Below are 25,194 nucleotides of genomic sequence, written 5' to 3'. Positions count from 1 at the left end.
TCATCATTCTTCTCTTTCTTGGTGATTCCCTTCTCTCTCTCTCTCTCTCTCTCTCTCTCTCTCAGGGTAACTGGGAAATTTTTTTTTTGGCTGGTGCAGCATAAGTCTCAGGCTTCCTTGCACCATATGGCTAATAATAATAATAATAATAATAATAAAAACCTTGGGAGGTGCATTATGGCCACAGAAGCCGATGCACCAACAACTACCAAAAAAAAAAAAAAAAATGTACAGAAAACTATCGGCTTTCATCTTTGGTTTCCGATGTGGCTCTGTATTCACCATACTCAGCTAATTTTGCCAATTCCGGTCTAAGCACACAGTAAGTTGTCATAAACTTGACTTTCCTTAGACTAGTATAAGGTCATCTTCCTCTACTACCACTACTACTATGGGATAGTGAAAACATTTTTAAGCAGTTTTTATGCTCCTTCAAGCCTCTTCCCAATTCCCAACTAATGAGATGCTTACAGTCTGGGCCAACCATGCGAAGGGAGATAATATCCAACAAAATGATGTGCTACACCTCAGTTTGTTTATATTCCCCATAGCTTCAGCATTGCTGGCCCCAATTAATTGAATATAAATGTACTGTCAAAAATGAAGGGACTTTTTTTGGAAGCATTCTATATACAGGAGTTTACCAAAATGGTAAACAGAAACATTAGCAGAGTTTACATTCACATAGTATGTCCAAAATCTATTTTCTGGTGAAGAAAACAGGAGTCGACCTTTTTTTTTTTTCTTCTGCAGAAAACAGGAGTCGACCTTTTTTCTTTCTTCTGCAGAAAACAGGAGTCCATCACCACCAAAGAAGTGATATAGTGGCACTTCCAGTACTAGACAAGCAGTTTGTTCCAGATCGCTGATACTCATTAGGTAGTCTGCTCATCTATTATGGTCACTCTCCCTGAGGTAGATACCACACAGCCTTAGTTAACATAGCTGCCAAAGATCTTTTCCTTTCCAGATACTTGCTGTGAATTTTGGCCAAGAGTGCTCTAGCTTAAAAGACAGACACTTTTCTCTTCTCAAGGTGCTCAATCAGTGGTCATGAGGGAGAACATCTTGCTTCTTTGTTTTACAATTTTAGAGACAAATGGTTCCTTCTTATTTTTTTATTTCTTTATATAGTTGCAACATGTTAGTGCTTGTTGAAAATTTTATATCATTATTTGGCATATTTATATGTAACTTCATTTTATAAATTTATTATGTCTTTACAATTCAGTGCAGCATATTTATTTTACAAACTGTTCATCCCTGCATTATTGATGATGTCCTTTAACTCTTTCATATTGAAATAAGTATTTTTCTTAATTTGTCATTTTGTTCAACATTACTTACATTAATAAATACTCTAATATAAAAAAAAAAAAATTCTTTTGATTCAAAGTGTTTTTTTTTATGTAGACCTCAAGGCATTAATGATGCAGAATTTGTGGAGAATGTACTCAAACCTGAACTGTCTAGCAAAATCTCTTATAACTTCCCCAAATTAAGAGATAATAAACTTGCAAGAAATATGTTTCGAGATAGGATTTTAGAATGTCTTAGATATGCCAAACAGGTATGTAATTATTGTAAGTGTAGTGTATTCATTTATTTCACTAAAGATTAATTTAAGGTGTTTTCATTCTGTAGGGCACTGTGGATTTTTTTGCCGACCACCAGCTTGTTGCATATTGTTATATGTATAATACCATTAAATATAGAGTCCATTAATCAATTTAAAATCACATATACCTGATGCATGTATGTGCCAAACAGCATATATGTGCTGTGATGCATATATGCATCAAGAGGCACCACTGATGCATAAGGATGCATATATGTGGTCGTTCTTTAGTGGTCATGGTCTCACGCATGTGCATACACACATGCGCGTGCACACACACACACACACACACACTGAACTCTGAGTTATTTGCAGAAATGCTTCTTTTTATTTATACACTTCTTGGTACACAGTTTTATTTATTCTTTACTTGTGTTAAGATTAGTAATGTACTTGTGTTAAGTATGTGGAAAAAACTTTTGATAAAATTTTGAGGTCTATTTGAATTTATAGCTTGGCACAAAAGTAAGTTTTTGCTTTTATCTGTGCTTTACAGACTTACTTTTCAACCATTGTTTATTTTTAGGAGTTGTTCCCCAACATTCCAAAAATACAACGAAATGAGCATGCCTTCTCAAATATGCCGTGAATGTGTTAAACTCATTAAGGCTAAATGAACTAGCTTTTCTTTAATTATTGTTGTGCAGTTGACATTAAAAATAGGGGATACCTGTTTTACCTAGGTCTTCTAGTGTATTTTTGTAAACTTCAGTGGTTAGATGAGGATACAGATTAACGTAGCTGAGTACTCAGCATTGGAATTTTTTAAAAATCCTCTGAATTTCTGCTTATTTCATTAACAAAACTTTGGTCTTTGGGACTGTCATCACAGACATTTTCTTAGGTATGACAAGCTGGACTTGCTATCTGGATGCCTAAAACACTGATAGAACTGGTATTCAGGTGACACCTGAGTGGGGGGGGCGCCTCCGTAGCCAGGTGGGAAGGAGCAGCAGTGCATAGCACACACTTCTTGATTAGACCGGGGTTCGAGCCCGTCACCACCAAATACGGAGGATGTGGAAAGGTCAGGGAATGACCACCGCATATCCCGGAGCAATATGGCCTTAGTTGCTAATGCTCCTAAAAATCAAATAACAAACAAACAAACAAACAAACAGACAGACACCTGAGTGAAGTGGACTGAATTTCAGCAAAGTCCAATTGTTCTGCAACAACCAAATTCTCTGCTTGCACCTTCACGTTGGTAGAAGTGTTAGTAACCCTGAATATGTGTACAAGTCCTGAAATGTACAAGACCGGCGGAATTACTTAGCAAGTACAGGTCACTGCTGAAAAAAAGCCGTGAATTAGGGTTGAACTTGAAAGTGTCTGCAATTCTGCCCAGACACGATAGGAGGGAGTATATGATGAGAGCCTTGTCGATCAATTCGGCCCTGGAGGGATTGTGCAAGGCTCAAGGGGTAGAATTTTTTTCAGCCTGGACTGTACTTGTTAACAGGAGAGATTGCTTCTACAGGGATGGGATACACTTAAATAGAAAGGGTGCAAGAATTTTTGCTGATGCTGTCGAGGCAGTGTTAGGTGGGTCGGAAAACTGCTAGTTGGGGGGGATACAAGGACTAATAGATTAACAGTAGCCACTGGCAGAGGTGGAAGTGATTCTTGCACTGCTTCTATTGATATGAGCAGAAGTCTGAAAAACAAGATGCAGGATATTTCAGAGACTGCTGGTAGTCATTGCGGTACAAGTAAACACATGGGTTGCGTTAGGGTAGCAAAGAATAGAAACAGGTGCATGTATACCTGCGTGTACACCAATGCTAGGAGTTTGGTAAATAAATTTGATGAATTTGAGGTATTGCTCAAAACATCAAAGGCAGATATTGTTGGGATATCAGAGACGTGGTGTCACACAGATATAAGTAATGCGGAACTGGAATTTGGGGAATACAATGTGTATAGAAAGGATAGACAGGACAGGAGGGGAGGAGGGGTTATGCTATTAATTAAGAAACACATAAAGTCCAAGGAAGTGAAGCCAGTTGACATCGATGGACAGGGCAGTGCCGAATCAGTTTGGTGTGACATAAGCATAGGGAAATCAAAATTGAGAGTAGGAGTGTGCTATAGGCCTAATGACTCTGATGAGTATAATAAGATATTGTACAGGGAAATAGAGTGGGCCAGTAAATCAGAGAGTCTTATAATGGGGGATTTTAATTTCCCAGATATTGACTGGAATTTGTGGGTTGGTCACTCGCACACTAGCAAGGCTTTTGTGGATTTATTGGATGATTGTTTTCTACATCAGCATGTTCGTGAGGCAACAAGAGGGAGCAATACTCTTGATCTGATTATCAGTAGTGACTCTTCGTGCATTAAGAACCTGCAGATAAATGAACCACTAGGTGGCAGTGATCACAGTGTGTTGAAGTGGGATTTACTCAAGGAGGTAACTACCATCAGAGGTAAAGGGAAGGGTTTTTGTTTTCGTAAAGGCGACTATGATGGTCTGAGACAGTATTTAAATTCTGTACAGTGGGACCAACTGATGATGTTACCAACAGCAAACTCTAAATGGGAAGCATTCAAGGAACTAATCTTGGAGGCTACCAGGCTTTACATACCAACTAAGAAATATTGTTCAAGGTTTAGGCCTAAATGGTTGTCAGATGAACTAATGAGACATGTGGCAGAGAAGAAAAATGCATGGGATACATATAAATTAATGGGTGACATGGAAGCCTATGATAGATATAAGTTGGTCTGTAACCAAGTCACAAAGGAGATTAGGCAGGCAAAGGCAGACTACGAAAAATCCTTGGCAAAGGATGCAAAGAAAAACAGAAAAGAGTTCTTTACATACTTGAACTCGAGAAGGAAAGGGATGAATCAGATTGGTCCACTGGATATTGATGGTTCAACAGTTGAGGATCCTGCTCAGGTGGCTAACAATCTAAACGAGTATTTTGCATCTACATTCACGCATGAGGAGTTATTCAGGAAGGAGAATGATGTAGGTAAAGTAAACATTGGCAGTGAGCTGGATGATTTTGTAATAACTGAGAGGAAAGTGGAGGAGAGATTGTTGAGGATAAACATAAAAAAGGCACCTGGGGTGGATGGGATCTATCCAGTTATATTAAAGGAGGCAGCAAAGGAAGTATGCAAACCCCTAGCCATAATTATGAGAGCTTCTTTGGACTCAGGGGAGGTACCCATAGACTGGAGATGTGCAAATGTAACCCCAATTCACAAAGGAGGATCAAAGGCTGACACAAGTAATTATAGACCTGTTAGTTTAACTTCTGTTCCAGGTAAATTAATGGAGGCACTGGTTAAAGAAGCACTGCAGGATCATCTAGACAAGAATTCAGTTATAGCTCAGACGCAGCATGGTTTTGTTAAGGGCAGGTCTTGCCTGACCAATTTGATTGGATACTATGATGTAGTCACAAAAGAACTGGATGCAGGGAATAACTTTGATATTATATATTTGGATCTTAGAAAGGCTTTTGATACTGTTGCACATGGAAGACTGCTGCACAAATTGGAGCAGTGTGGCATTGGAGGCAAATTGCTACTATGGATAAGGGGATGGTTGAGTGGCAGAAGACAGAGAGTGGTAATCAATGGACACTGCTCAACGTGGACTAATGTTATTAGTGGAGTTCCTCAAGGTTCAGTGTTGGGTCCGTTGTTGTTTTCGGTGTTTATGAATGATATTGATGATGGGATATCAAGTTTAATGTCCAAGTTTGCAGATGATACAAAGGTTGGCAGGGTCGTTAAGGACACTACTGACGCTATGCTGCTGCAACAGGATCTGGAAAGGTTGAACAGATGGGCTGAGAGGTGGCAAATGAAGTTTAACATTGACAAATGTAAAGTACTACATATGGGAAACAGTAACCCCAGAGCAACGTATCAACTCTGCGGTACTGCACTGACAGTGGTGGAGAATGAAAAGGACCTGGGGGTAATTGTGCAGGGAGATATGAAGTTCTCTGAGCAGTGCAGACGAGCTGCAAGAGTAGCTCATGGTGTCTTGTCAATGATATACAGGAATTTTTCTAGCAGGGATAAGGAGGTGATTATTCCCTTGTATAAGGCAATGGTTAGGCCACATCTTGAGTACTGTATACAGGTCTGGAGGCCTCATTTCAAGAAGGATGTAGAGCTGCTGGAACGGGTACAGAGAAGGGCAACAAGATTAGTAAATGGAACAAAGGGTTGCTCTTACGAAGAAAGGCTTAAGTTTTGCAAATTACAGAGTCTGGAGACTAGGCACCGGCGAGGTGATCTGATAGAGGTGTATAAGGCCTTGAATGGTTTGAGCATGCTCAATGCCAATGGGATTCTTCATCTTTCTCAGAATAATCACCTCAGAGGGCATAAATTCAAATTGAGGAAGGACGGATGTCGGATAGATGTGCGGAAATTTGCCTTTGGCCAGCGGGTGGTTGGTTGGTGGAACCGACTTCCATCACTTGTTGTTGAAGTTGATAGCCTAAACAAATTTAAAGCTCAACTGGACAGGTATTTCGAACGAACGGAGGGGTGAAATGGGAGTGGGTTTTTTTTTTTTTTTTTTTTTTTGGCTGATGCTGAATAAGCTTGCTTTCTTGCATCGTATGCCTCTACTAATGCTAATGCTAATGCTAATGCTAATGCTAAATACAGGTGGAGGTGGTCACCTCAATACTGGTGGTGACCAACCATGTGTGAACCAATGTAAAATGGTGTAGTAACCACACCATGCAGAAGAATGCTGCTCTTCTGTTTACCAGGGAGTACTAGATGATAGATGATTCTCATCAACTGGTGTAATACCACCACTTTGCTTATTAAAGGTTTGAAGAGGTGTAACCGTGTTTAGTCTCCAGAGCAATGCTCCAGCAAACCCCATCATGCTGTATGAATGTCTTTGGAGGTTATGATGGGCATTATGGCAAGATGTATTCTTCCTTACAATTAGAGGATACAGATCTAAAACAGTTTGCAGACCGGATCAGGGGCATATTCAGCGGTGGGCAGAGAGGGCATATGCCCTCCTTAACCGAAAATTTGAAATTAAAGAAAAAGAATGCTGGAGGTTCTAAAAAAAACTCAAAAGCCAGTTGCCATGCTCCCCCCCCTCCCCCTTTACAATGATACCTGGATATGCCACTGGACAGGATAATAGATAGTCCATTGAACCAACCTATTGGTAACTCTCTAGGAAGCATCTGATTCAGTTAGTATATAATCTCACTGCCTCTACTCTGACAGATGGTGTCTGGAGGGAGTCAGAGTAGTGTGTATGCAAGGGACATTGTTGAGATTACTTTATCTCAGGGAGCTGGGTATATTCTTGCCTTGTGTATGCCATATCCAAAAATTTCATTACTTCATATAGCATGTCCTCCCCACCTTTTCTTATTACACAGTACAGTCTGTCCTCGTATAGCACGATAGTTGTGTTCCTAGAAACCCTCGTGCAATGCAAAATCGTGCAATATAAACAACAGGCCCTATAGGAAAAATGGGGTTAGGTGCCGACCACCCAAGATTGAACACACATTTGGAACCAAAACATTACCAAACACAATAAATAATCGGGTAATTTTAATTGTTATAAAATACTTACATATTTTATAACGATTAAAATACGTAATAAAAAATAATATTATAATATTTTTTTATTTTTATTATAATATAATAATAAAAAATATTTATTTTTTATTATTTATTTAAATAATAAAAATTTATTAATAAAATATTAAAAATGTATTATATTAAATAAAATAGTCGTAATAAAATACTTACGTATTTTATAATACGTAAGTATAAATTATAATACGTAAGTCGTAATAAAATGCTTACATATTTTATTACGTAATAAAATATTGCTAATGCTTTTGCTTCTGTTGTAAGCAAACTTGTTTTTTGTTTGATTTTCTATCCAAACAGATGACAGCCATTCCATCTCTTCCAATTCTTTGTGTCTTAATCTAATGGATTTTAATTACACTTTGTGTTGTTCCTGCTATGAAAGTTGTTTTTATTTTCTCTGTATTCTTTCTAATTCTTGGCATTGCCTCATTTCGGTCTGTAGCACGTGCAATATCACATGGTCTTTCATTTTGCTCAAAGCGTTTCACAATTTCATATTTTTTCTCTATCGACAGAGGCGGACTGGCCATAAGCCTTACCCGGGAAATCCCGGTGGGCCAGAGGCTGGTGTGATTTTGGCCATAAACTGTAGTATGAAGCCACTATAAATTTTCCCGGGTAAGAATTTTTGACCCAGTCCACCCCTGTTTATCGATATTGCTTTTTTTTTTTTTCTCTCTGAATCTGCAGTGTCTTCGCCAGGATGCTTCCTTTTCACACCTTTTAAGTATTTTACTAATTTTTTGGAAATAAAGCACAATTACAAAACGAGGAGGCACGCTTGATACACATAAACAAAGCTGCGCCCATGTAGCAACTGAATAAACAACACCGTAAAGGCCGAGATACACTATTAACACCTCACATTTTACTAAAGCACATTTCTGGGGGTTACTACCATAAAACAATTTCCAGTTGCGTTTCTGCTAGTGGAATCTGTTATAAACTGGTAGTAAACGGCATCTAATTGAATTTGCGATTATATCGATAGCTGGAATTGTGTTGGTTTTTACGTTATTATGGTGAAATGTTGTTTCCCCTTCACTGATATAAAAAACATAAATACATTTTCAGAATCTTCTCTTCATTCCTATCGTGTTGTGTTCGGTTGGTGTGATTGCCATTTCTTGTAAACACAAAGGCGAATTGTGCATAAGCGAATTCGGTTCGTGTTATATAAGATATCGTTCCCCTATTTATAAATCGTGTATGATCGAATTCGTGTAATGTAAACACGTGTTATACGAGGACCGACTGTACATCATAAACAGTCAAACTTATAGAACAAACTTGTCTGCAAAAAAAGATCAAACGTCCTAAACACTTCCTTGTTCGTTTTACAAATATATGTGGTCTCAGTTCCAATCTCAGTGATGGCTATTTCCATTCTCAGTGTGCCAAGCCCCACTTATTTTTTCTGACAGAATCCCAATTATTGGTTGATTCAACCACTGTTCATCTCAGTTGACCTAATCATTCGCTATATGATTCCTTTTGCTTCAAAGGTAGTACTTGCACATATGTCTGCTTTGATATTCCGTGAAAGACTATGTAATTTGGAATTGCCTTTATTTTGGTCTTCTCTGTCTTAAAATCTTTGTGAATTATGTCAAATTCATCTGTTGTCTCTATCATTCTCCCAACTGCACTAATTACTTGGATTCTTTGACTTCTCTTTGAAACGTGACTTTTTCCAGTCCTGCTTTCCTAACAGTGAGGCAGTTTTCCTTGGTGATTTTAATGTTCACAGCCTCAGCTGGCTTCCATTTTCTTGTCACACATACCCAGCTAGTTGAGATGCTGATGGTTTTGCAATTACAAATGACCTCACACAGATGGTTCATTTACCTAACAGAAAATCCTAACCCACAGCCAGCATTCTTGACCTTTTTCTTTTGAACAACCCTTCCAAATACACAGTTGAGGTTAGTGAGTCTTTAGGCACCTCAAATCACAAAATGGTGATGGCCTTCGAGAATTTCTCTCATAGCCATTCTCAACCTTTTGTTGTAGGTCATTACAAGAATCCAAAATGGGATGATCTGCAAGATTTCCATTCTTCTTTTCCTTGATTAAATTACTGTTTTAAATATGCTGTCAGTGCTTTCTCAGATCATGTCAGTGAAATTATTCTTGTATAGATAAAATCCTTTATTCCACACTCCACCTTAAGATTTCATCCTTTATCTAAACCTTAGTTTTCCAATAAATGTTCTAAAGCAGTTCAAGATAAGAATGTTGCATGTTGTAATTGGCTTGCATCCAAATCTCCAGGTTCATTTTCTGCCTACAACAAAGCTTGCAACAATTGTAAAGCATGAAAGAGTTGGTTTACTGCCTTGGTCGTAGAAATGATGATAGTAGAATACTACCTTGGTAGTAGAAATGATGTATGTGCAGTAACCATGCATAAACCAGCTTTTTCATACTCTTAGGCATTTAGCCAAGAAATATTTTTAAATTGTAAAGCAGTTATTAATCAGTCCAAACTAGATTATGGACAGGCTAAGATTGGAAAACATGTTTCTTCTCCAAATGATAGTCGAGCATTCTGGTCTGTTGCCAAAGCTCCACTTTAAAATTTCATCCTTTATCTAAAACTTAGTTTTCTAATAAATGTTCTAAAGCAGTTCAAGATAAGAATGTTGCATATTGTAACTTTTGCCCATCTCTATTTCCACCTCTGTCAAAACCAAACAGTTGCATTGCCACTTCAGCTAAAGATAAAGCTGACTTGCTAGCATTCTACTTTCTTTTAACTCTTGTATTCATGATCTTAGCAATCTACCTCCTACCATTCCCAGTACATTTCAATCAATGCCTCCTGTGGTCTTTGGTCAGGAGGATGTCAGAAAAACTTTGACCAGTCTTGATGGCAAGAAAACCCTATTTCTTATGATATTTATTCGCTTTTTTTCAAAACTTGTGCTACTGAACTTACCGTATAATCTTTTTACACTTTTTTTTATTCCACTGGTGTTTTTTCCTTCTGTTTGGAAATTTGCTCATATCCAGCGAGTTACTAAAAAGATGACAAATCCCTTCCACCCAATTATCGTCCAATTGCACTTACTTCTACTCTTTCTGAAGTAATGGAGAAATCCATTAACTGCCAACTTCTAAACTATATAGGAACCTTCCATCTGATCAATGATCATCTATATGGTTTCTGTCAATTTCAATCCACTGGAGATATACTAGTATATGTTACTCGTCTGTAGAAAATTTCAGTGGAAAAAGTTTTATGAAACTCAAGTAGCTCTTTAGTTTTCAAAAGATTTTGATTGAGTTTGGCATGAAGATCTTCAAAATAAGTTTCCATCTTATGATTTGCCAACTGTTTTTTATAATTCAGTATCCAAGTTTTTCTCTGACTGCTCACTGTAGGTGATGGTAGATGGCTCTTTGTCTTCTGACTTCTCCACTAATGCTGCTGTTCCCCAAGGTCCAGTTCTTTCTCCCACTCTTTTCACAGACATTCTCTCAGGAATGGAAAAATGTCATTATATTAATGACATTCTTCCACTGTGTAGAAATCCTATCCATAATTTTGCTAATGATAGCACATTGCATTTCACCTTCCAGTTTAAGAAACACAAGCAGTTTCAACTTCTACTACCAGTTTATAAAATGATGATCTCCAGATAATTCTCCATTAGGTTTTCTCTTTCACTCATGGCATTGCTTTCTTCTAATCAGCTACTCACTCTGACTAAACTCAAATCTGCCCTACCATGGAATATTGTTCCTGCATCTGGGGCAGTGGCCCCCATAACCCTTCTCAGGTGTCTAGACTCTGAAGTGGGCAGTTAGGTTAATTAATGACAATTAACCTAACTGAATTAATTAGATTTAACCTAACTGAATTAGTCTCTGTACTCTCTGTCTTATAGGTATTCCATTTCTGCTGCTTGCCTTTTCTATAGATACTTACATGAGCACTGTTCTTCTGAATTGGCTTTTATAATTCCCTCCTCTCCCTTCCAAACATGGCCACAACCAGTTGTTGTTGTTGTTGTTTTGGTTTTTAGGAGCATTAGCAACTAAGACCATATTGCTCCGGGATATGCGTGGTGGTCATTCCGTGACCTTTCCGCATTTTCCATATTTGGTGGTGACGGGCTCGAACCCCGGTCTAATCAAGAAGCATGTGATACGCACTACTGCTCCTTCCCACCTGGCTACGGAGGCACCCCACAACCAGTCAGCATCCTTTTACTGTGCAACTTCAAACTCACAGAACAAGTGTTTATTCTTCTTCATTTATTCCTTGGACTCATGTTTACTGGAATAAACTCCCTTCAGATGTATTTCAAGAAAATTACAATCTACAGAAATTTGATCTAATGCCAATAAGTCTCTTTTTTTCATCTTGTCAACCTTCAACCCACGCATGATACTATGTACTACAGATTCTAATACCTTTTTGTGTTTGGTTCCTTTATAAAAAAAAAAAAAATCGGTTTTTGGATTTGTTGTTCACATTGAAAAATAGAAGTACCTTGTTCTCTGTAACATGTGGCCATTTTGTTGTCCCTGTGTGATACCCAAGCTAATTAATAACGTCTTTCAGTTGAATGCAAAAAGAATATGACTGAAATTTCAGAAGATGCGTATACAGGATTATTAATGTATTGCAAAGTCTGAAAAATGTAACATTTGCCTTTGGTACCATACATAGGTGCTCTAGTTGTGGAAGAGAATATTCGGTAGATTTTTGACTGCTGTAAAGAAATAAGTATTTTGATACTTTTACCGTATTCTTCATTAATTAACATACTACAGAGATATTAAATAGATTTAGTAGCATTCGTTAGCTTCTTATTTTGTGATTTTTGGAAGTTATGATTCCTGGTGTTGGCACCAATATATCTCACTGTGGTGAACTTTCATAACAAAAAAAATAAAAAAATAAAATCGAAAGCAGTTTGCTCTCAGTGTCAGCATTAGAAAGTGATTCTACAGAGTATAATATTGGGAATCTTCTTTAGAATTACATGAAAGCATATAGGATGGGATTCCATTAAGAAACTGTCTGGCACGTAATGTTGATAGGCACCTGGTATGATAAATAAGAGTATTAAAAGAGGAGATTGAGAACTTTATGGTAATAAGCTGTTCTCATCATCTTATTAATCTGTGTACTGAAAAGGGGGACTGCATACTTTCCTGTGAAAGTGGATGATTATTTGGTGAAAATTTAATATTATGTTGTTGTTGTCGTTATTTGGTTTTTTAGGAGAATTAGCAAATAAGGCCATATTGCTCCGGAGATATGCGGTGGTCATTCCCTGACCTTTCCGCTTGTTTGTTATTTGGATTTTAGGAGCATTAGCAACTAAGGCCATATTGCTCCAGGGATATGCGGTGGTCATTCCCTGACCTTTCTGCATCCTCCGCATTTGGTGGGCACGGGCTCGAACCCCAGTCTAATCAATAAGCCGTGTACTACACACTGCTGCTCCTGCCCACCTGGCTACAGAGGCGCCATTTATTATTTAATATTATCTAGGAAGAAGTGCTAAAAGGAAAGATATGCGGGCAACCCCCGTATGACACAGTACTTCTGCAACACAGTTTCACCCTAACATGATTGAAAATTGTGGCAAACCACACACAACACATAATAAACGTGTTGTTTAAGGAGGTGATTATTCCCTTGTATAAGGCAATGGTCAGGCCACACCTTGAGTACTGTATACAGGTCTGGAGGCTTCATTTCAAGAAGGATGTAGAGCTGGAACAAGTACAGAGAAGGGCAACAAGATTAGTGAATGGAACAAAGGGGTGCTCTTACGAAGAAAGGCTTAAGTTTTGCAAATTACAGTGTCTGGAGACTAGGCACCAATGAGGTGATCTGATAGAGGTGTATAAAGCCTTGAATGGTTTGAGCATGCTCAATGCTGATGAGATTCTACCTCTTTCTTAGAATAATCACCTGAGAGGGCATAAATTCAGATTGAGGAAAGACAGATGTAGGATAGACGTGCAGAAATTTGCCTTTAGCCAGTGGGTAGTTGGTTGGTGGAACAGACTTCCATCCCTTGTCGTGGAAGTTGATAGCCTAAATAAATTGAAGGCTCAGCTGGACAGGTATTTCGAACGAACAGAGGGGTGAAGTGGAAGTGGGTTTTTATTTTTGGCTGATGCTGCGTAAGCTTGCTTTCTTGCATCATAAGCCTCTACTAATGCTAATGCTAAACTTTGTTGTTATTGTTGTTATTTTAGTTTTTAGGAGCATTAGCAACTAAGGCCATATTGCTCCGAGATGTGCGGTGGTCATTCCCTGACCTTTCCGCATCCTCCGTATTTGGTGGTGACGGGCTCGAACCCCGGTCTAATCAAGAAGCGTGTGCTACGCACTGCTGCTCCTTCCCACCTGGCTACGGAGGCGCCCAAACTTTGATGTACTTCTACATCAAGGTTTTGCTCTAACACAGTTTGAGAATTTCGGGAAATCTCGCATAACACAGTATTTTTGTGCTGGGAACCCTGCAATTATATTAGATGTAATTTTCAACATTTCCATTCCTTTTTGTGAATCCCCACTGTTGACTCGTTATTCGCTATCGCCATCATGGTATTTTTCTAAATCACATTTCAGGAGGTTACTATCATAAAACAATGAAAACAATTCACAGTTTCCAGTTTATTGGTCTTTTCTGTTAGTGTAATCAGTTATAAACAGGTAGTAAACTCGATCTTCTTGCATTTGCTGTAGTACTGATAGCTGGAATTCTGTGGGTTTTCACGTTATTATAGTGAAATGTGTCTCCACTTCCATGAAATATTCAATCATATAAAAAACAAATAAATTTTCAGAAACTCATTACTCCGTATCTCACTTGTGCATGCCGTATTCTTTGTTATTAATTGCTTATCATTTTTACTGTTTAAAATTTTACAGCCAAAAAAAAAAAGGAAAAAAAAGCCAGTGAACAGAAATATCAATTAGTATGTACATATTACAGTATGTATTAATTAAGCTATATATGTAAGTGTAAATTTAGTTTTATTTTGCTAACTGGAAAATATTCTTCCGATTTTCACATATCATTTAAAGTGGGGGTTCCGCTGTATTTTGTTGGGAGATCCCTGGGTTAGGGATCTCCCAACAAAATACATTGTGTTTATCAAATGTTCAATAGCACATTTCTATGCTATTGAACTTGTGCTTATTTGAGACCATAAAAAATTATGACTTCGAACCGTGCAGTTTGTGACTTTAAAGAGAGCAGAAGGTACACAAAATCTAGATGTTGCAAAAGATATTGTGCTTAGCAGCGATGAAGAGGAAGAAAATTAAATGACCGTACATTATCTCACATATAAGTATCACAGTTTGTAAGGTAAGACATTTGTTCAGTTTTTACTATTTAAGTTACTACTATTATAAAAATAAAGTTAAAATATCAAGTTATTACCACTATAAAAATTAAGTTTTCGATAGTTATAAAAAAAAAAAAAAATGGTGTAATCTTGTTAGCTTTTGGAATGTGATTCCCCTTTTTTGTATTGGTTTGTAATCCCGTATAACATGATTTCACATTCTACAAGATTTTGTAGGAACCAAACTAACGTGTTATACAAGGGTTACCTGTATTTAAGCAATTTCAACTGATTCATTCCACTGAAGTAAAAAAAAAAAAAAAAAAAAAAGGGATTTTGAAGCATGTGTTCAGTCTCTGGTTAAATGCATTACTAGACTGTAGACAGTGGAAACCTTTCACAAGTCTATTTAAAGAACATGTTAGAAGTAGTGAAAAAAGTCATGAGCACTTTTCAGAGTTACCAAACTGAAAATGCAACAAGTGATCACTAATAACTGGCACAGAAAACCTGTGCTCCTGAACTTACTCCTGTTCTGTGTCGCCTTTTTTCACTTTCTTATTCCATAGGAGTTTTTCCTTCTGTTTGGAAATTGCTTATATCCAGCCAGTTCCTAAAGAGGGTGATAAATTCCATCCATCCATCTATCTGTCTCATTGCAATTACTTCTACTCTTTCTAAAGTAATGGAGAAATCAATTAACTGCCAACTCCTCTCTTAAACTAAACTATCTAGCATTAGCATTAGCATTAGTAGAGGCATTTGATGCAAGAAAGCAAGCTTATGCAGCATCAGCCAAAAAAAAAAAAAAAAAAAAAACCCACTTCCACTTCACCCCTCTGTTCGTTCAAAATACCTGTCCAGCTGAGCCTTAAACTTATTTAGGCTATCAACCTCCACCACAAGGGATGGCAGTCTGTTCCACCAACCAACCACCCGCTGGCTAAAGACAAATTTCCGCACGTCTATCCTACATCTGTCTTTCCTCAATTTGAATTTATGCCCTCTCAGGTGATTTTTCTGAGCTAGAGGAAGAATCCCATCAGCATTGAGCATGCTTAAACCATTCAAGGCTTTATACACCTCTATCAGATCACCTCGCTGGTGCCTAGTCTCCAGACACTGTAATTTGCAAAACTTAAGCCTTTCTTCGTAAGAGCACCCCTTTGTTCCATTCACTAATCTTGTTGCCCTTCTCTGTACTCGTTCCAGCAGCTCTACATCCTTCTTGAAATGAGGCCTCCAGACCTGTATACAGTACTCTAGGTGTGGCCTGACCATTGCCTTATACAATGGAATAATCACCTCCTTATCCCTGCTGGAAAAATTCCTGTATATCATTGACAATACTCCATGAGCTACTCTTGCAGCCCGTCTGCACTGCTCAGAGAACTTCATCTAGAAACCTTCCATCTGATCAATGATTGCCAGTATGGATTCTGTCATTGTAGTTCCACTGGTAATATTCTGGCATATTCTAGGAACAAATTCAATGGAAATGTTTGGCAAAACTCAAACAGTATCTCTTGATATTTCAAACGCTTTTAATAATGTCTGGCTAAAGGTTTTCTAAATAAGTTTCTATCTTATGGTTTCTCAAATGTTTTTCGTAACTGGGTATCCAGTTTTTTCTCTGGCCCTCACTGCAAGTAATGATAGATGGCTCTATCTTCTAACTTCTCCACTAATGCTGGTGTTTCCCAAGGTTCAGTTCTTTCTCCCACTCTTTTCCTCTTGTAAATTAATGATCTTCTTCCATTGACTGGAAATCCTATCCATAGTTTTGCTGATAGAACATTGCATTCCACCTTCCAGTTTGAGAAACATTGCCGTGCTCAAACAGCATCAACCTCTCAAATATCCACTACCAATTCCTTAAATGCTGATCTTCAGGTAATTCTCCAGTGGGGCAAAGACAGCATAGTTGATTTCAGTACTTCTAAACCTCAGTACTGTCTTATATCTCACAAAATGGATTTGTCTGCGCCTATGCTTATCTTTGATGACACTCTGATTTCTAGGCAAGATCATATATTTCTATTGGAGATTACCCTGACTTCTAATCTCCCTTGGCATAAGCACATTACAAATATTGCTTCTTCCACATCTAAAAAACTGGGTTTTCTCTTTTGCTCTCGGTGTTAAATTTCTTCCAAACAGCTGTTCACTCTGTGCAAATCACAAATCCACCCTAACATGGGATATTGTTCTCATATCTGGGGCAATGATCCCAAAACCTCTTTCAGGCTTCTAGATTCTGTTCAAAAGAGGGCAGTTAGGTTAATTAATGTGTCATCTCTAATGGAGTCTCTCCTCTCTGTCTCATAGACATTCTGTTTCTGCTGCCTGCCTTTTCTATCGATTCTTCTATGAGCATTATTCTTCTGAATTGGTTTCTATAATTCCTGCTCTCTCTTTCAAATATTGGATTGGAGAAGTGCCAATGTATCGCCAATACATAAAAGCTGTTCTAAGAGTGAAGTTGGTAACTAGAAACCAGTTAGTCTGACTTCAGTGGTAGGAAAAATCTTAGAGGCAGTGATTAAGAGTGCAATGCAGGGACATTTAGATAGATATGGAATTCTGAAGCAGAGACATAGCTAGATTTTTGGCACCCAAGGAAAATTTATGGCTCTGCGCTTTTTTTGATAATTAGTAAAATCATAATAAATAATAATAAATACAGTCAGACCTGTGTTTAATGAAACTCTCTATATTTCTATTTAGCTAATTTTTTTGAATTTCTCTTGTTACATTTGAAATAGTTTCTGTAGAATGAAGAAAATTTTCCATATGACGAATGGATTATGAGAGACCTAACTGGGTACGCATTGTTCATACCTCTGGTCTTCAGGCAATAGTGCTGTTGCTAATCATAAATTAAGAACTAAAGAGGTTACCACTTGCAATTTAGTGGTATATGTAAAACCTATCTAACTGCCTGTCCCACATACCAAGAAATTGAGCTAGTCAACTACTTTCTATGTAGCGCCTCCATAGCCAGGTGGGAAGGAGCAGCAGTGCATAGCACACGCTTCTTGATTAGACCGGGGTTCGAGCCCGTCACCACCAAATATGGAGAATGCAGAAACCTCAGGGAATGACCATCGCATATTCCCAGAGCAATATGGCCTTAGTTGCTAATCCTCCTAAAAACCAAATAACAACAACAACAACTTTCTATGTATCCAGTGGGCAGATCAAGGCGTATTCCATATTCGGACACTAGGCTCTGGTCAACCTTCTATAAGCACCCCCTGTTAGAGATTTAGGAGAGAGTGGTTTCCCTTTATCCTGACAAGTTGTTTTATATTAATATATAAAATCACAGTGGCCATTGTTGGCATTGTAAGGAATATTTTTAGAGATTTTGCAATATTTGGATAGGTTTCTTGCAACAACCCCCATTTAGTCAGTACACTTAAAATGTCTAAGTGATATATTTTATGGGGATTTTTGTTATATTTCAATTATTTGGTATTTAAAGTATGATTTCAATTTTAAATTGGTCTTGATTAATTTCAGGGTATTTTTCTGATAATAAAATAGCTTTAGTTTCTAAATCCTTACTTGTCATTGAATGGAATGCTTTGCCAATTGAAAAATTAGTCTTCGCTGTCTTTTTTAGAGATTCAGATCTATCATTTAACTGCATTATAATAGAATCAATTATTGAAAAACAAGAAATTTTTATTCCATCAAAGTTCGACAATTCATATTCAGCATGCACACGTGGCATTTTTTTTGTTTCGTTTTCCTCTTATAAATGGTACTATTTTCATTTTTTTACAAGTTTCCTCAATTTCAGTAAAAACATAAATTTCATTATTTCTTAGATCTTTAAAATAATCTACAAATCCTTTAATTAATATGGATGGTCGATAAATATCCTGATCCTTTTTTTTTTTTGCAGTGATACGTTGACTCTATTTATCCTTTCCAGTATCAAATTCCACAGGCTTAAGAACACAATAAACTTGTAACTACGCATTTGATGGTGCAATGATTTGGCAAGAGATAAAGCATCACCAAGTAAATAATTCATCTTTCATTTTGTCTAACATTAAAATAATTTGTTCCAGTTTCTCATATACAGCACTTATGGCATTTACTTTTGAACACTATCTTATATCAATATGTGTCCTCATGCTGATTTTTATGACCGATTAAAATTTTTTTGCATTTGCCAATGGACAAAGAAAATAAACTGTACAATGATTGTGTAGTTCTGAAAAATTTCACAACATCTGCATTAATGCTGTCCACATGTACGCCTATCAAATTAAGATTATGTGTACAACATGCAAATATACCAAGCAAATGAATTCTCTTTTTGAAATATGGCTTGGACGACCTTGTACTTTCCCAACATATTGGCACCATTATTGTAGCCTTGACCACTATATTTTCAATTAATAGGACATCTTGAATAAGTTTTTCCCTAATTTCTGATACAATTCCCTCTTCCATTTTTTTCTATAAAATCAATGAAGCTTTCTTCAATTGTATATTTATTGTTTGAAAATTTCACATACAGGATAATTTCTGTTAATTGGTCTCTGTGATACATCTGGAGTGCTATCAAATATTATACTATAATATTTAGCGATTTGGATTTATTTTATTATTTCACTTTGCACTTTTGATGCAAATAAATTAATAAATTCATTCTGAATTTCTGGTGGTAAATAATTAGTATGATGGTTAATATGTTATTCCAGAGCATTTTTCATAGCAACATCAAATTAACTTACAAATTTGATCAAGTTTAAAACTGTACTACAATTTTTTTTTCTTTGGTAGAGTGTAGAGTGTCAGACAGCACCAGGGGTTTCTGCCATCTCCACATAGTATACACTGTAGGTGTGAAACAGAACACTATCAGTTCCAGAGGCTTAAAGTTATATGGATCTTGTATATGTGTAGTGTCGTGTACCATTGTTCCTCTGGTCAATTTGGCCACTTGGGCCCCTATTGGGACCCAATGTTACCCATACTCTGCCCCGTGGAGGCAGACCAGCTACACCAGTATTATATTTATTTACTCTGGCAGGTCCTGCCACCTAATTTCCTGAGATTTCAGTGTCTAGGACCTAAAAAAAAAAAAAAAAAAAACTTATAGGATAGAGGTCAGCCAAAAGGAGTACTAGTTATATGATTTGATATCATTGTTTTTGGGTGTAGAGCTCAAACAATTTAACAATGATTTGATTGCTAGTATTTGTAAGTTAGAGGGGGAGGGAAGACTGAAGGCTGCAGAGATATGAGGTCCATAGAGAAGATAACTCCCAAATCAGTGGAGCAGGCCCATGCCCCACCAGAGTGGAAAGAGGGGGTAGAGACCAGGGGTAACCTCCCTCCCCCTCCCGCCCAGGGAGTGAAGGCAAAGGACCATGCAAGGGAGCATGGCAGGAAGGCCTAATGGCAGCAGCTGCGCTGTGCTGGTGGTTGTGTCCCACCTAGGACAGCATTCCACAGCATGCCAGCATGGATGACCTTTGGGTCCATAAGGTTCCCATGGCCATTCGTCCATCCAGTGGAGAGGCTGGAATAGAACATACAATTTATATCATTCACTCACGCTCCATTTTTTTTTTTATTTTCTTTTTTTTGCACTTTATATTTTATAGTTTTTTCTTTTCTTTTCTTTTTTCTTTCTCCTACATTTCAAGGCAACATTTATAGCTTTTACATTTTACAACTTTTTTATACATTTTTTTTTTTCTCCATTCTTCCATAATTCTCATTCACACCAGGGGGGGGGATGACTTATAAAACAAGAAAAATTGACACTGAGCTGTCAATCCTGCCCATCCAATTATTGCTTTGAAAATAATTTAATGCTTGCTTAACCGTTACTTTAAAGACAAAGCAACAATTTAAACAAGCAAATAATTTAAAGAAAGCTCACACAGTTTAAATGACACAAATAATCAAATTTAGGAAAATATTTATCTACAATTAATTGAACAAAACACACACACACGCACGCACGCACGCACGCACGCACACACACACACACAATTTATATAACAATTATACTAATACCAATTTTTTTTTTTTCCACAAACTTCTTGTCATACTTTTACATTCTGCCTTCAACATTTATACATTCAATGCACTATTTCTCGCATTCATTCGCTCATCCAGGCACACACTTTTACACCCTTGCATTCACACAACCCATTTCACTCAGACTCCACAGTCATTCGCTAATTTTACTCAATTTCCACATTTACTCTTTCAGCACTCGCCCTTTCTCACACATTCATCCCAGAGGCATAAATTATCATTCACTCACCCTTCCTAGCATTTCCTTTCATACTCTCATCTTTACATTCACTCCAGTTCTCATTCATACTAGCATACTTCAGAAACTTGCAACTTACTAGTTTTTTCCAGCTGACAGGTAACCCTACTGTCTATACCAGTCTCTTTAAAGTCTTTTCTGTGAGTGTTGTCATGTTCGGGAACTCAGTCTGTTTTGTTTGTATGTATACTATGATGAGGGCAGTACTAGCCTGCCTTTATTCCCATCAGTCACATTTGTTTATTTTCCTACCTCTATGGTCTCCTGGCAATGAGCCAAAGGAGAGTCCCCTGAGGCAGGTTGTCAAATCTGGTCAAGTCCCGTAATTTCTGAGTCAATTCAGGTATGTTCAGTCATGTAGAAATTTTTTGTCATTCACTGAGCATGGGAAGGGAAATGGGCTGGTTATATATTTGGTCTATTGATTTAGCATATGGTTGAAGAGACTATCTCTGCAAGTTTTGGCAGATTTCAAAGATGTTTTGAGCATACTTGGTGGAGGCCTTGTAAAAGACCTCCTCCATGATGAATTGGTGTTTTTGGCCCCTAGGAACGGGTCCAATTTCTGTGATTAACTGTCTATGTTGATTTTCATAGATTACACAGTCATATAAAACGTGTGCCCAATCCTCACTTTTGCCACAAGTACAGTGGAGGTCATCGGCAAGTCCCAAAGAGTGCAATTTAGCTTTAAGGGATCCATGACCTGTCAATAGAAATGTGGTATAAAGTCTTGGAGCATACCACTTAGGTGATTTTGGGTTAACCTTAGCCACCTGTGGAAAAAACATTTTGGTAGTGGCGCTTTTGGTCTCTTCTTCCCATTCAATTTGCCATTTCTCTGCCTTGATGTCATAGGCAAGGTTTGGGATTATGCCTAGGAAACCCACGTGGATTCCTTTTTTTAAGTCTATAATATAGCGCTTTTTTGCATATTCAAGGTGCAGTGGTATGGTACCGGCCAAAACTTGCAGGGCCGGGATACTAACTGTACAGCATGCGCTAGTTATTGTTAATAAGATTGTTCTTTGAATACTATTTAATTCTGCTCTGTTTCTAACTATGGCTGTGCAATGGAACCATACTCCAGCACCATAGGAGATTACAAGTAAAAACACTGCTCTGTGAATGAGTACCAGGGTTTTGCGCTTTAGACCCCAATCGGCTCAGCTGATTCTGGCAATCATTCCAGCATAGTTTTGGACTTTTTTGGCCAAGTGTGACAGGTGTGGATAGAATGTTAATTTGGAGTCTAGAATTATGCCTAAGTATTTAAATTCCTGGACCATGTTAATTGAGGTGTCATCTATTTTTATCACTGCTGGTCGTCTTATATTTAGATTTCCTTTCAGTAGGATACATTTAGTTTTTTCTGCCGAAATTTTGAGCATGTGGGTTAGTGCCCATCCCTGCAGTTGTTTCAGTGCCACATTTGCTCTTTCTTCCACCACCCTTCTGGTGTTACCTTTTACCAATAAGACAAGTCAGCAAAGGCACCCCTGTCTGTAGGGCCTAAATCTTTTGTCAGGAATTCATCAAGCACAGAGGTCCAAAAGAATGGATCTAGCTGAAATAAGGGGCAACCTTTTGTAATTGGACATTTTATTTTTTGGAACTGTGTGCGTACTGCTACACATCTGTTACCAGGATAGGTGTTTATACATTGATATAGATTTTGTGGTATGTTTGTCTGGCAGAGTCTTCTGTGGATACTTGCCCACCAGAAGGTGTCAAATACACCAGCAAAGTCAATAGATATTGCCAGCATGCACGCTTGATCACTATTATTTACTGTTAGGATATTGTGCATGGCATCCTCAGTTGAAACCAAATTGCTGTTCAGAATTTAGATTGACTTCGGTATAATATAAATTAAGTCGGTAGAGGAGTAGTCATTCTGTTATTTTTCCTTGAACAGGCAATAAAGCTATAGGTCTGTATGATTTAGGTTCAGTAGGATTTTTTCCTGGATTCTTTAAGATTAATCTAATTATAGCTTTTTTCTTTGGTATTGATATAACTAGCATGTCCACAAAATGCCAAATTATTTTCAACACAGAACAATATACATTTTAATATTATTTTTAATATATGGTGCCATTTCAAAATTCCACTTCTTAGTGCTGCTGCTTGTGCAACATCTTCAATTAGTCCACCTTTTTGAAGACTTTTCTAATAATTTCCATTTTGTGAAATTGTTTGTGTTGTAACAAATTCTCTTGAAATAGAATGTTTATATTTAGATGTTTCCAATCCTTAAATCCATCTGAGCTGCAGCTCAGATGGATTTAAGGATCTGGCACAAATAATGCTCCATTTTGCAAAATGGAGCATTATTTGTGCCAGATACAAGAAAAGCCATGGAAAACAATATATTGCATCTCTGTTTTTGCAATAAAATAACCATTTCCTCTCTTTTTTTTTTTTTTCAATACCTTCATTTTTGTATTTCCACAAATTATTGAAACATCAGCCATAAGTTGGGCTTTTTCTGAACTTGACCTGATTGAGGTTAATAAGGCTCTGAGAGGGATCATTAAAATTAATGAAGGTAGAATTCTCACTATTCTAAATAATTCCAGAATTAGGGGTCATAAATTCAAATTACAGGGAGGTTTAGATTAGATTGTAAGAAGTTTTCTTTTAGCCAAAAAGTCATTGATAAGTGGAATAAGTTACTCTCGCAGGAAGTTGAGGCAAACAGTTTGAATAAATTCTTATATAAATATAAATATTTTTATATAATTTCATTTTATAGCATGTAATTTTTGTTTTATTCTCTACTTGGTTGTTTTTTTTTTTTTTTTTCAGTGTAGCAAAAGCCTGTGGCTTCCTTGCACTATATGGTGAATCCCAATTATCACTTTATTCAAACACTACTCAATCTCAGTTGTCTGAATTATTCACTCTATGATTCCTTTTACTTCACAGGGGGTATTGTACGTATGTCTGCTTTGGTATTCTCTATCAGAGACTTAGTAATTTTGAATCTCTTCTCTTCAATCTTCTCTGGCTTAACATCTCTCTCTGCCAAATTCTATCTGTTGCCTCTATTGTTCTCCCAACTTCATTAATCACTTGGAACTCTTTGAATTCCTCTCTTTGAAACTTGACTTTTTCCAGTCCAACTTACTTAACAGAGGTAATTTTCCTGGGTGATTTTAATATTCAAATCTCCAGCTGGCTTCCGTTTTCTAGTCACATGGACCTAGCAGGTAGAGATGCTAAGGCTTTTGCAATTATTAATGACCTTGCAGAGTTTGTTCATTTACCTACAGAATACAGACAATCCTAACTGCATAGCCACTCTTGATAGTTTTCACACAAACAACCCTTCTAAGTACGTGGTCAAGGTGAGCGGCCCTTTAGGCACCTCAAATCACATCTTAGTGATGATCTCTTTTGAAATGAAGCCTTTCTCTCATGGCCGTTCTCAACCTTCTCTTGTGTGGCAATACAAGAATGAAAAATGGGATGATCTGCATGATTTCTTTTATTCTTTTCCTTGGTGAGATTACTGTTTCAAAACTTCTGATGTCAATATTTGCTCAAATCATGTCAGTAAAATTATTCTTGTAGAGATGGGATCCTTTATTCCAAACTCCACCTTAAAATCTCATCCTTTATCTAAACTTTGGTTTTCCAGTAAATGTGCTAAGGCTGTTCAAGAGAAGAATGTTGCATATCGTAGTTGGCTTGTTTCCAAATCTTCAGTTTTATTTTCTGCCTACACCAAAACTTGCAATGATTGTAAAGCAGTTATTAATCAGTCCAAACTAGATTTTGAACAGACTAAGAGTAGAAAATTTGCTTCTTGTCCAATGGTAGTCAAACATTCTGGTCTCTTGCCAAAGCTATTGGCCACAACTTTTGACCATCTCTATTCTCACTTCTGTCAAAACCAGATGGTTCTATTGCCACTTCAGCCAAAGATAAAGCTGGCTTGCTAGCATCCTATTTTTCTTCTAACTGATGTATTGGTGATCTTGGTAAACTACCTCCCACTATTCCCAGTACACTCCATTCAATGCCTCCTGTGATCATTCATCGAAAGGATGTCAGAAGGATTTTGACCTTTCTTGATTCTGAGAAAGCTCCAGATCTTGATGGTATTTTTCCACTTGTTCTCAAAACCACTGCTCTGGAACTTACTCCTGTTCTGTCACCTTCACTTTCTTATTCCAAAGGTGTTTTTCTTCTGCTTGGAAATTTGCTCATATACAGCCAATTCCTAAAAATGGTGACAAATCCTTCCCAACCAATTATTGTTCCATTGCAATTACTTCTACTCTTTCTAAAATAATGGAGAAATCAATTA

At 37.3% G+C, this 25,194-nt stretch overlaps 1 protein-coding gene across 1 annotated transcript in view; it reads left to right on the top strand.

Annotated features, from left to right (window-relative positions):
• LOC150089487 (transient receptor potential cation channel subfamily M member-like 2) overlaps positions 1-25,194 on the top strand; it is a 933,932-nt gene that overhangs the window by 221,943 nt on the left and 686,795 nt on the right. The window contains exon 7 of the mRNA XM_090390003.1: positions 1,414-1,570. Coding sequence (XP_090246129.1) covers positions 1,414-1,570 — 157 coding nt within the window. The remainder of the gene's footprint in view (positions 1-1,413; positions 1,571-25,194) is intronic.

This window comes from Mastigoproctus giganteus, chromosome 2, assembly GCF_048544385.1.
Source record: "Mastigoproctus giganteus isolate SK-2022 chromosome 2, ASM4854438v1, whole genome shotgun sequence".
NCBI lineage: Eukaryota > Metazoa > Arthropoda > Arachnida > Uropygi > Thelyphonidae > Mastigoproctus > Mastigoproctus giganteus.
This window is presented reverse-complemented; position numbering and strand designations above follow the sequence as displayed.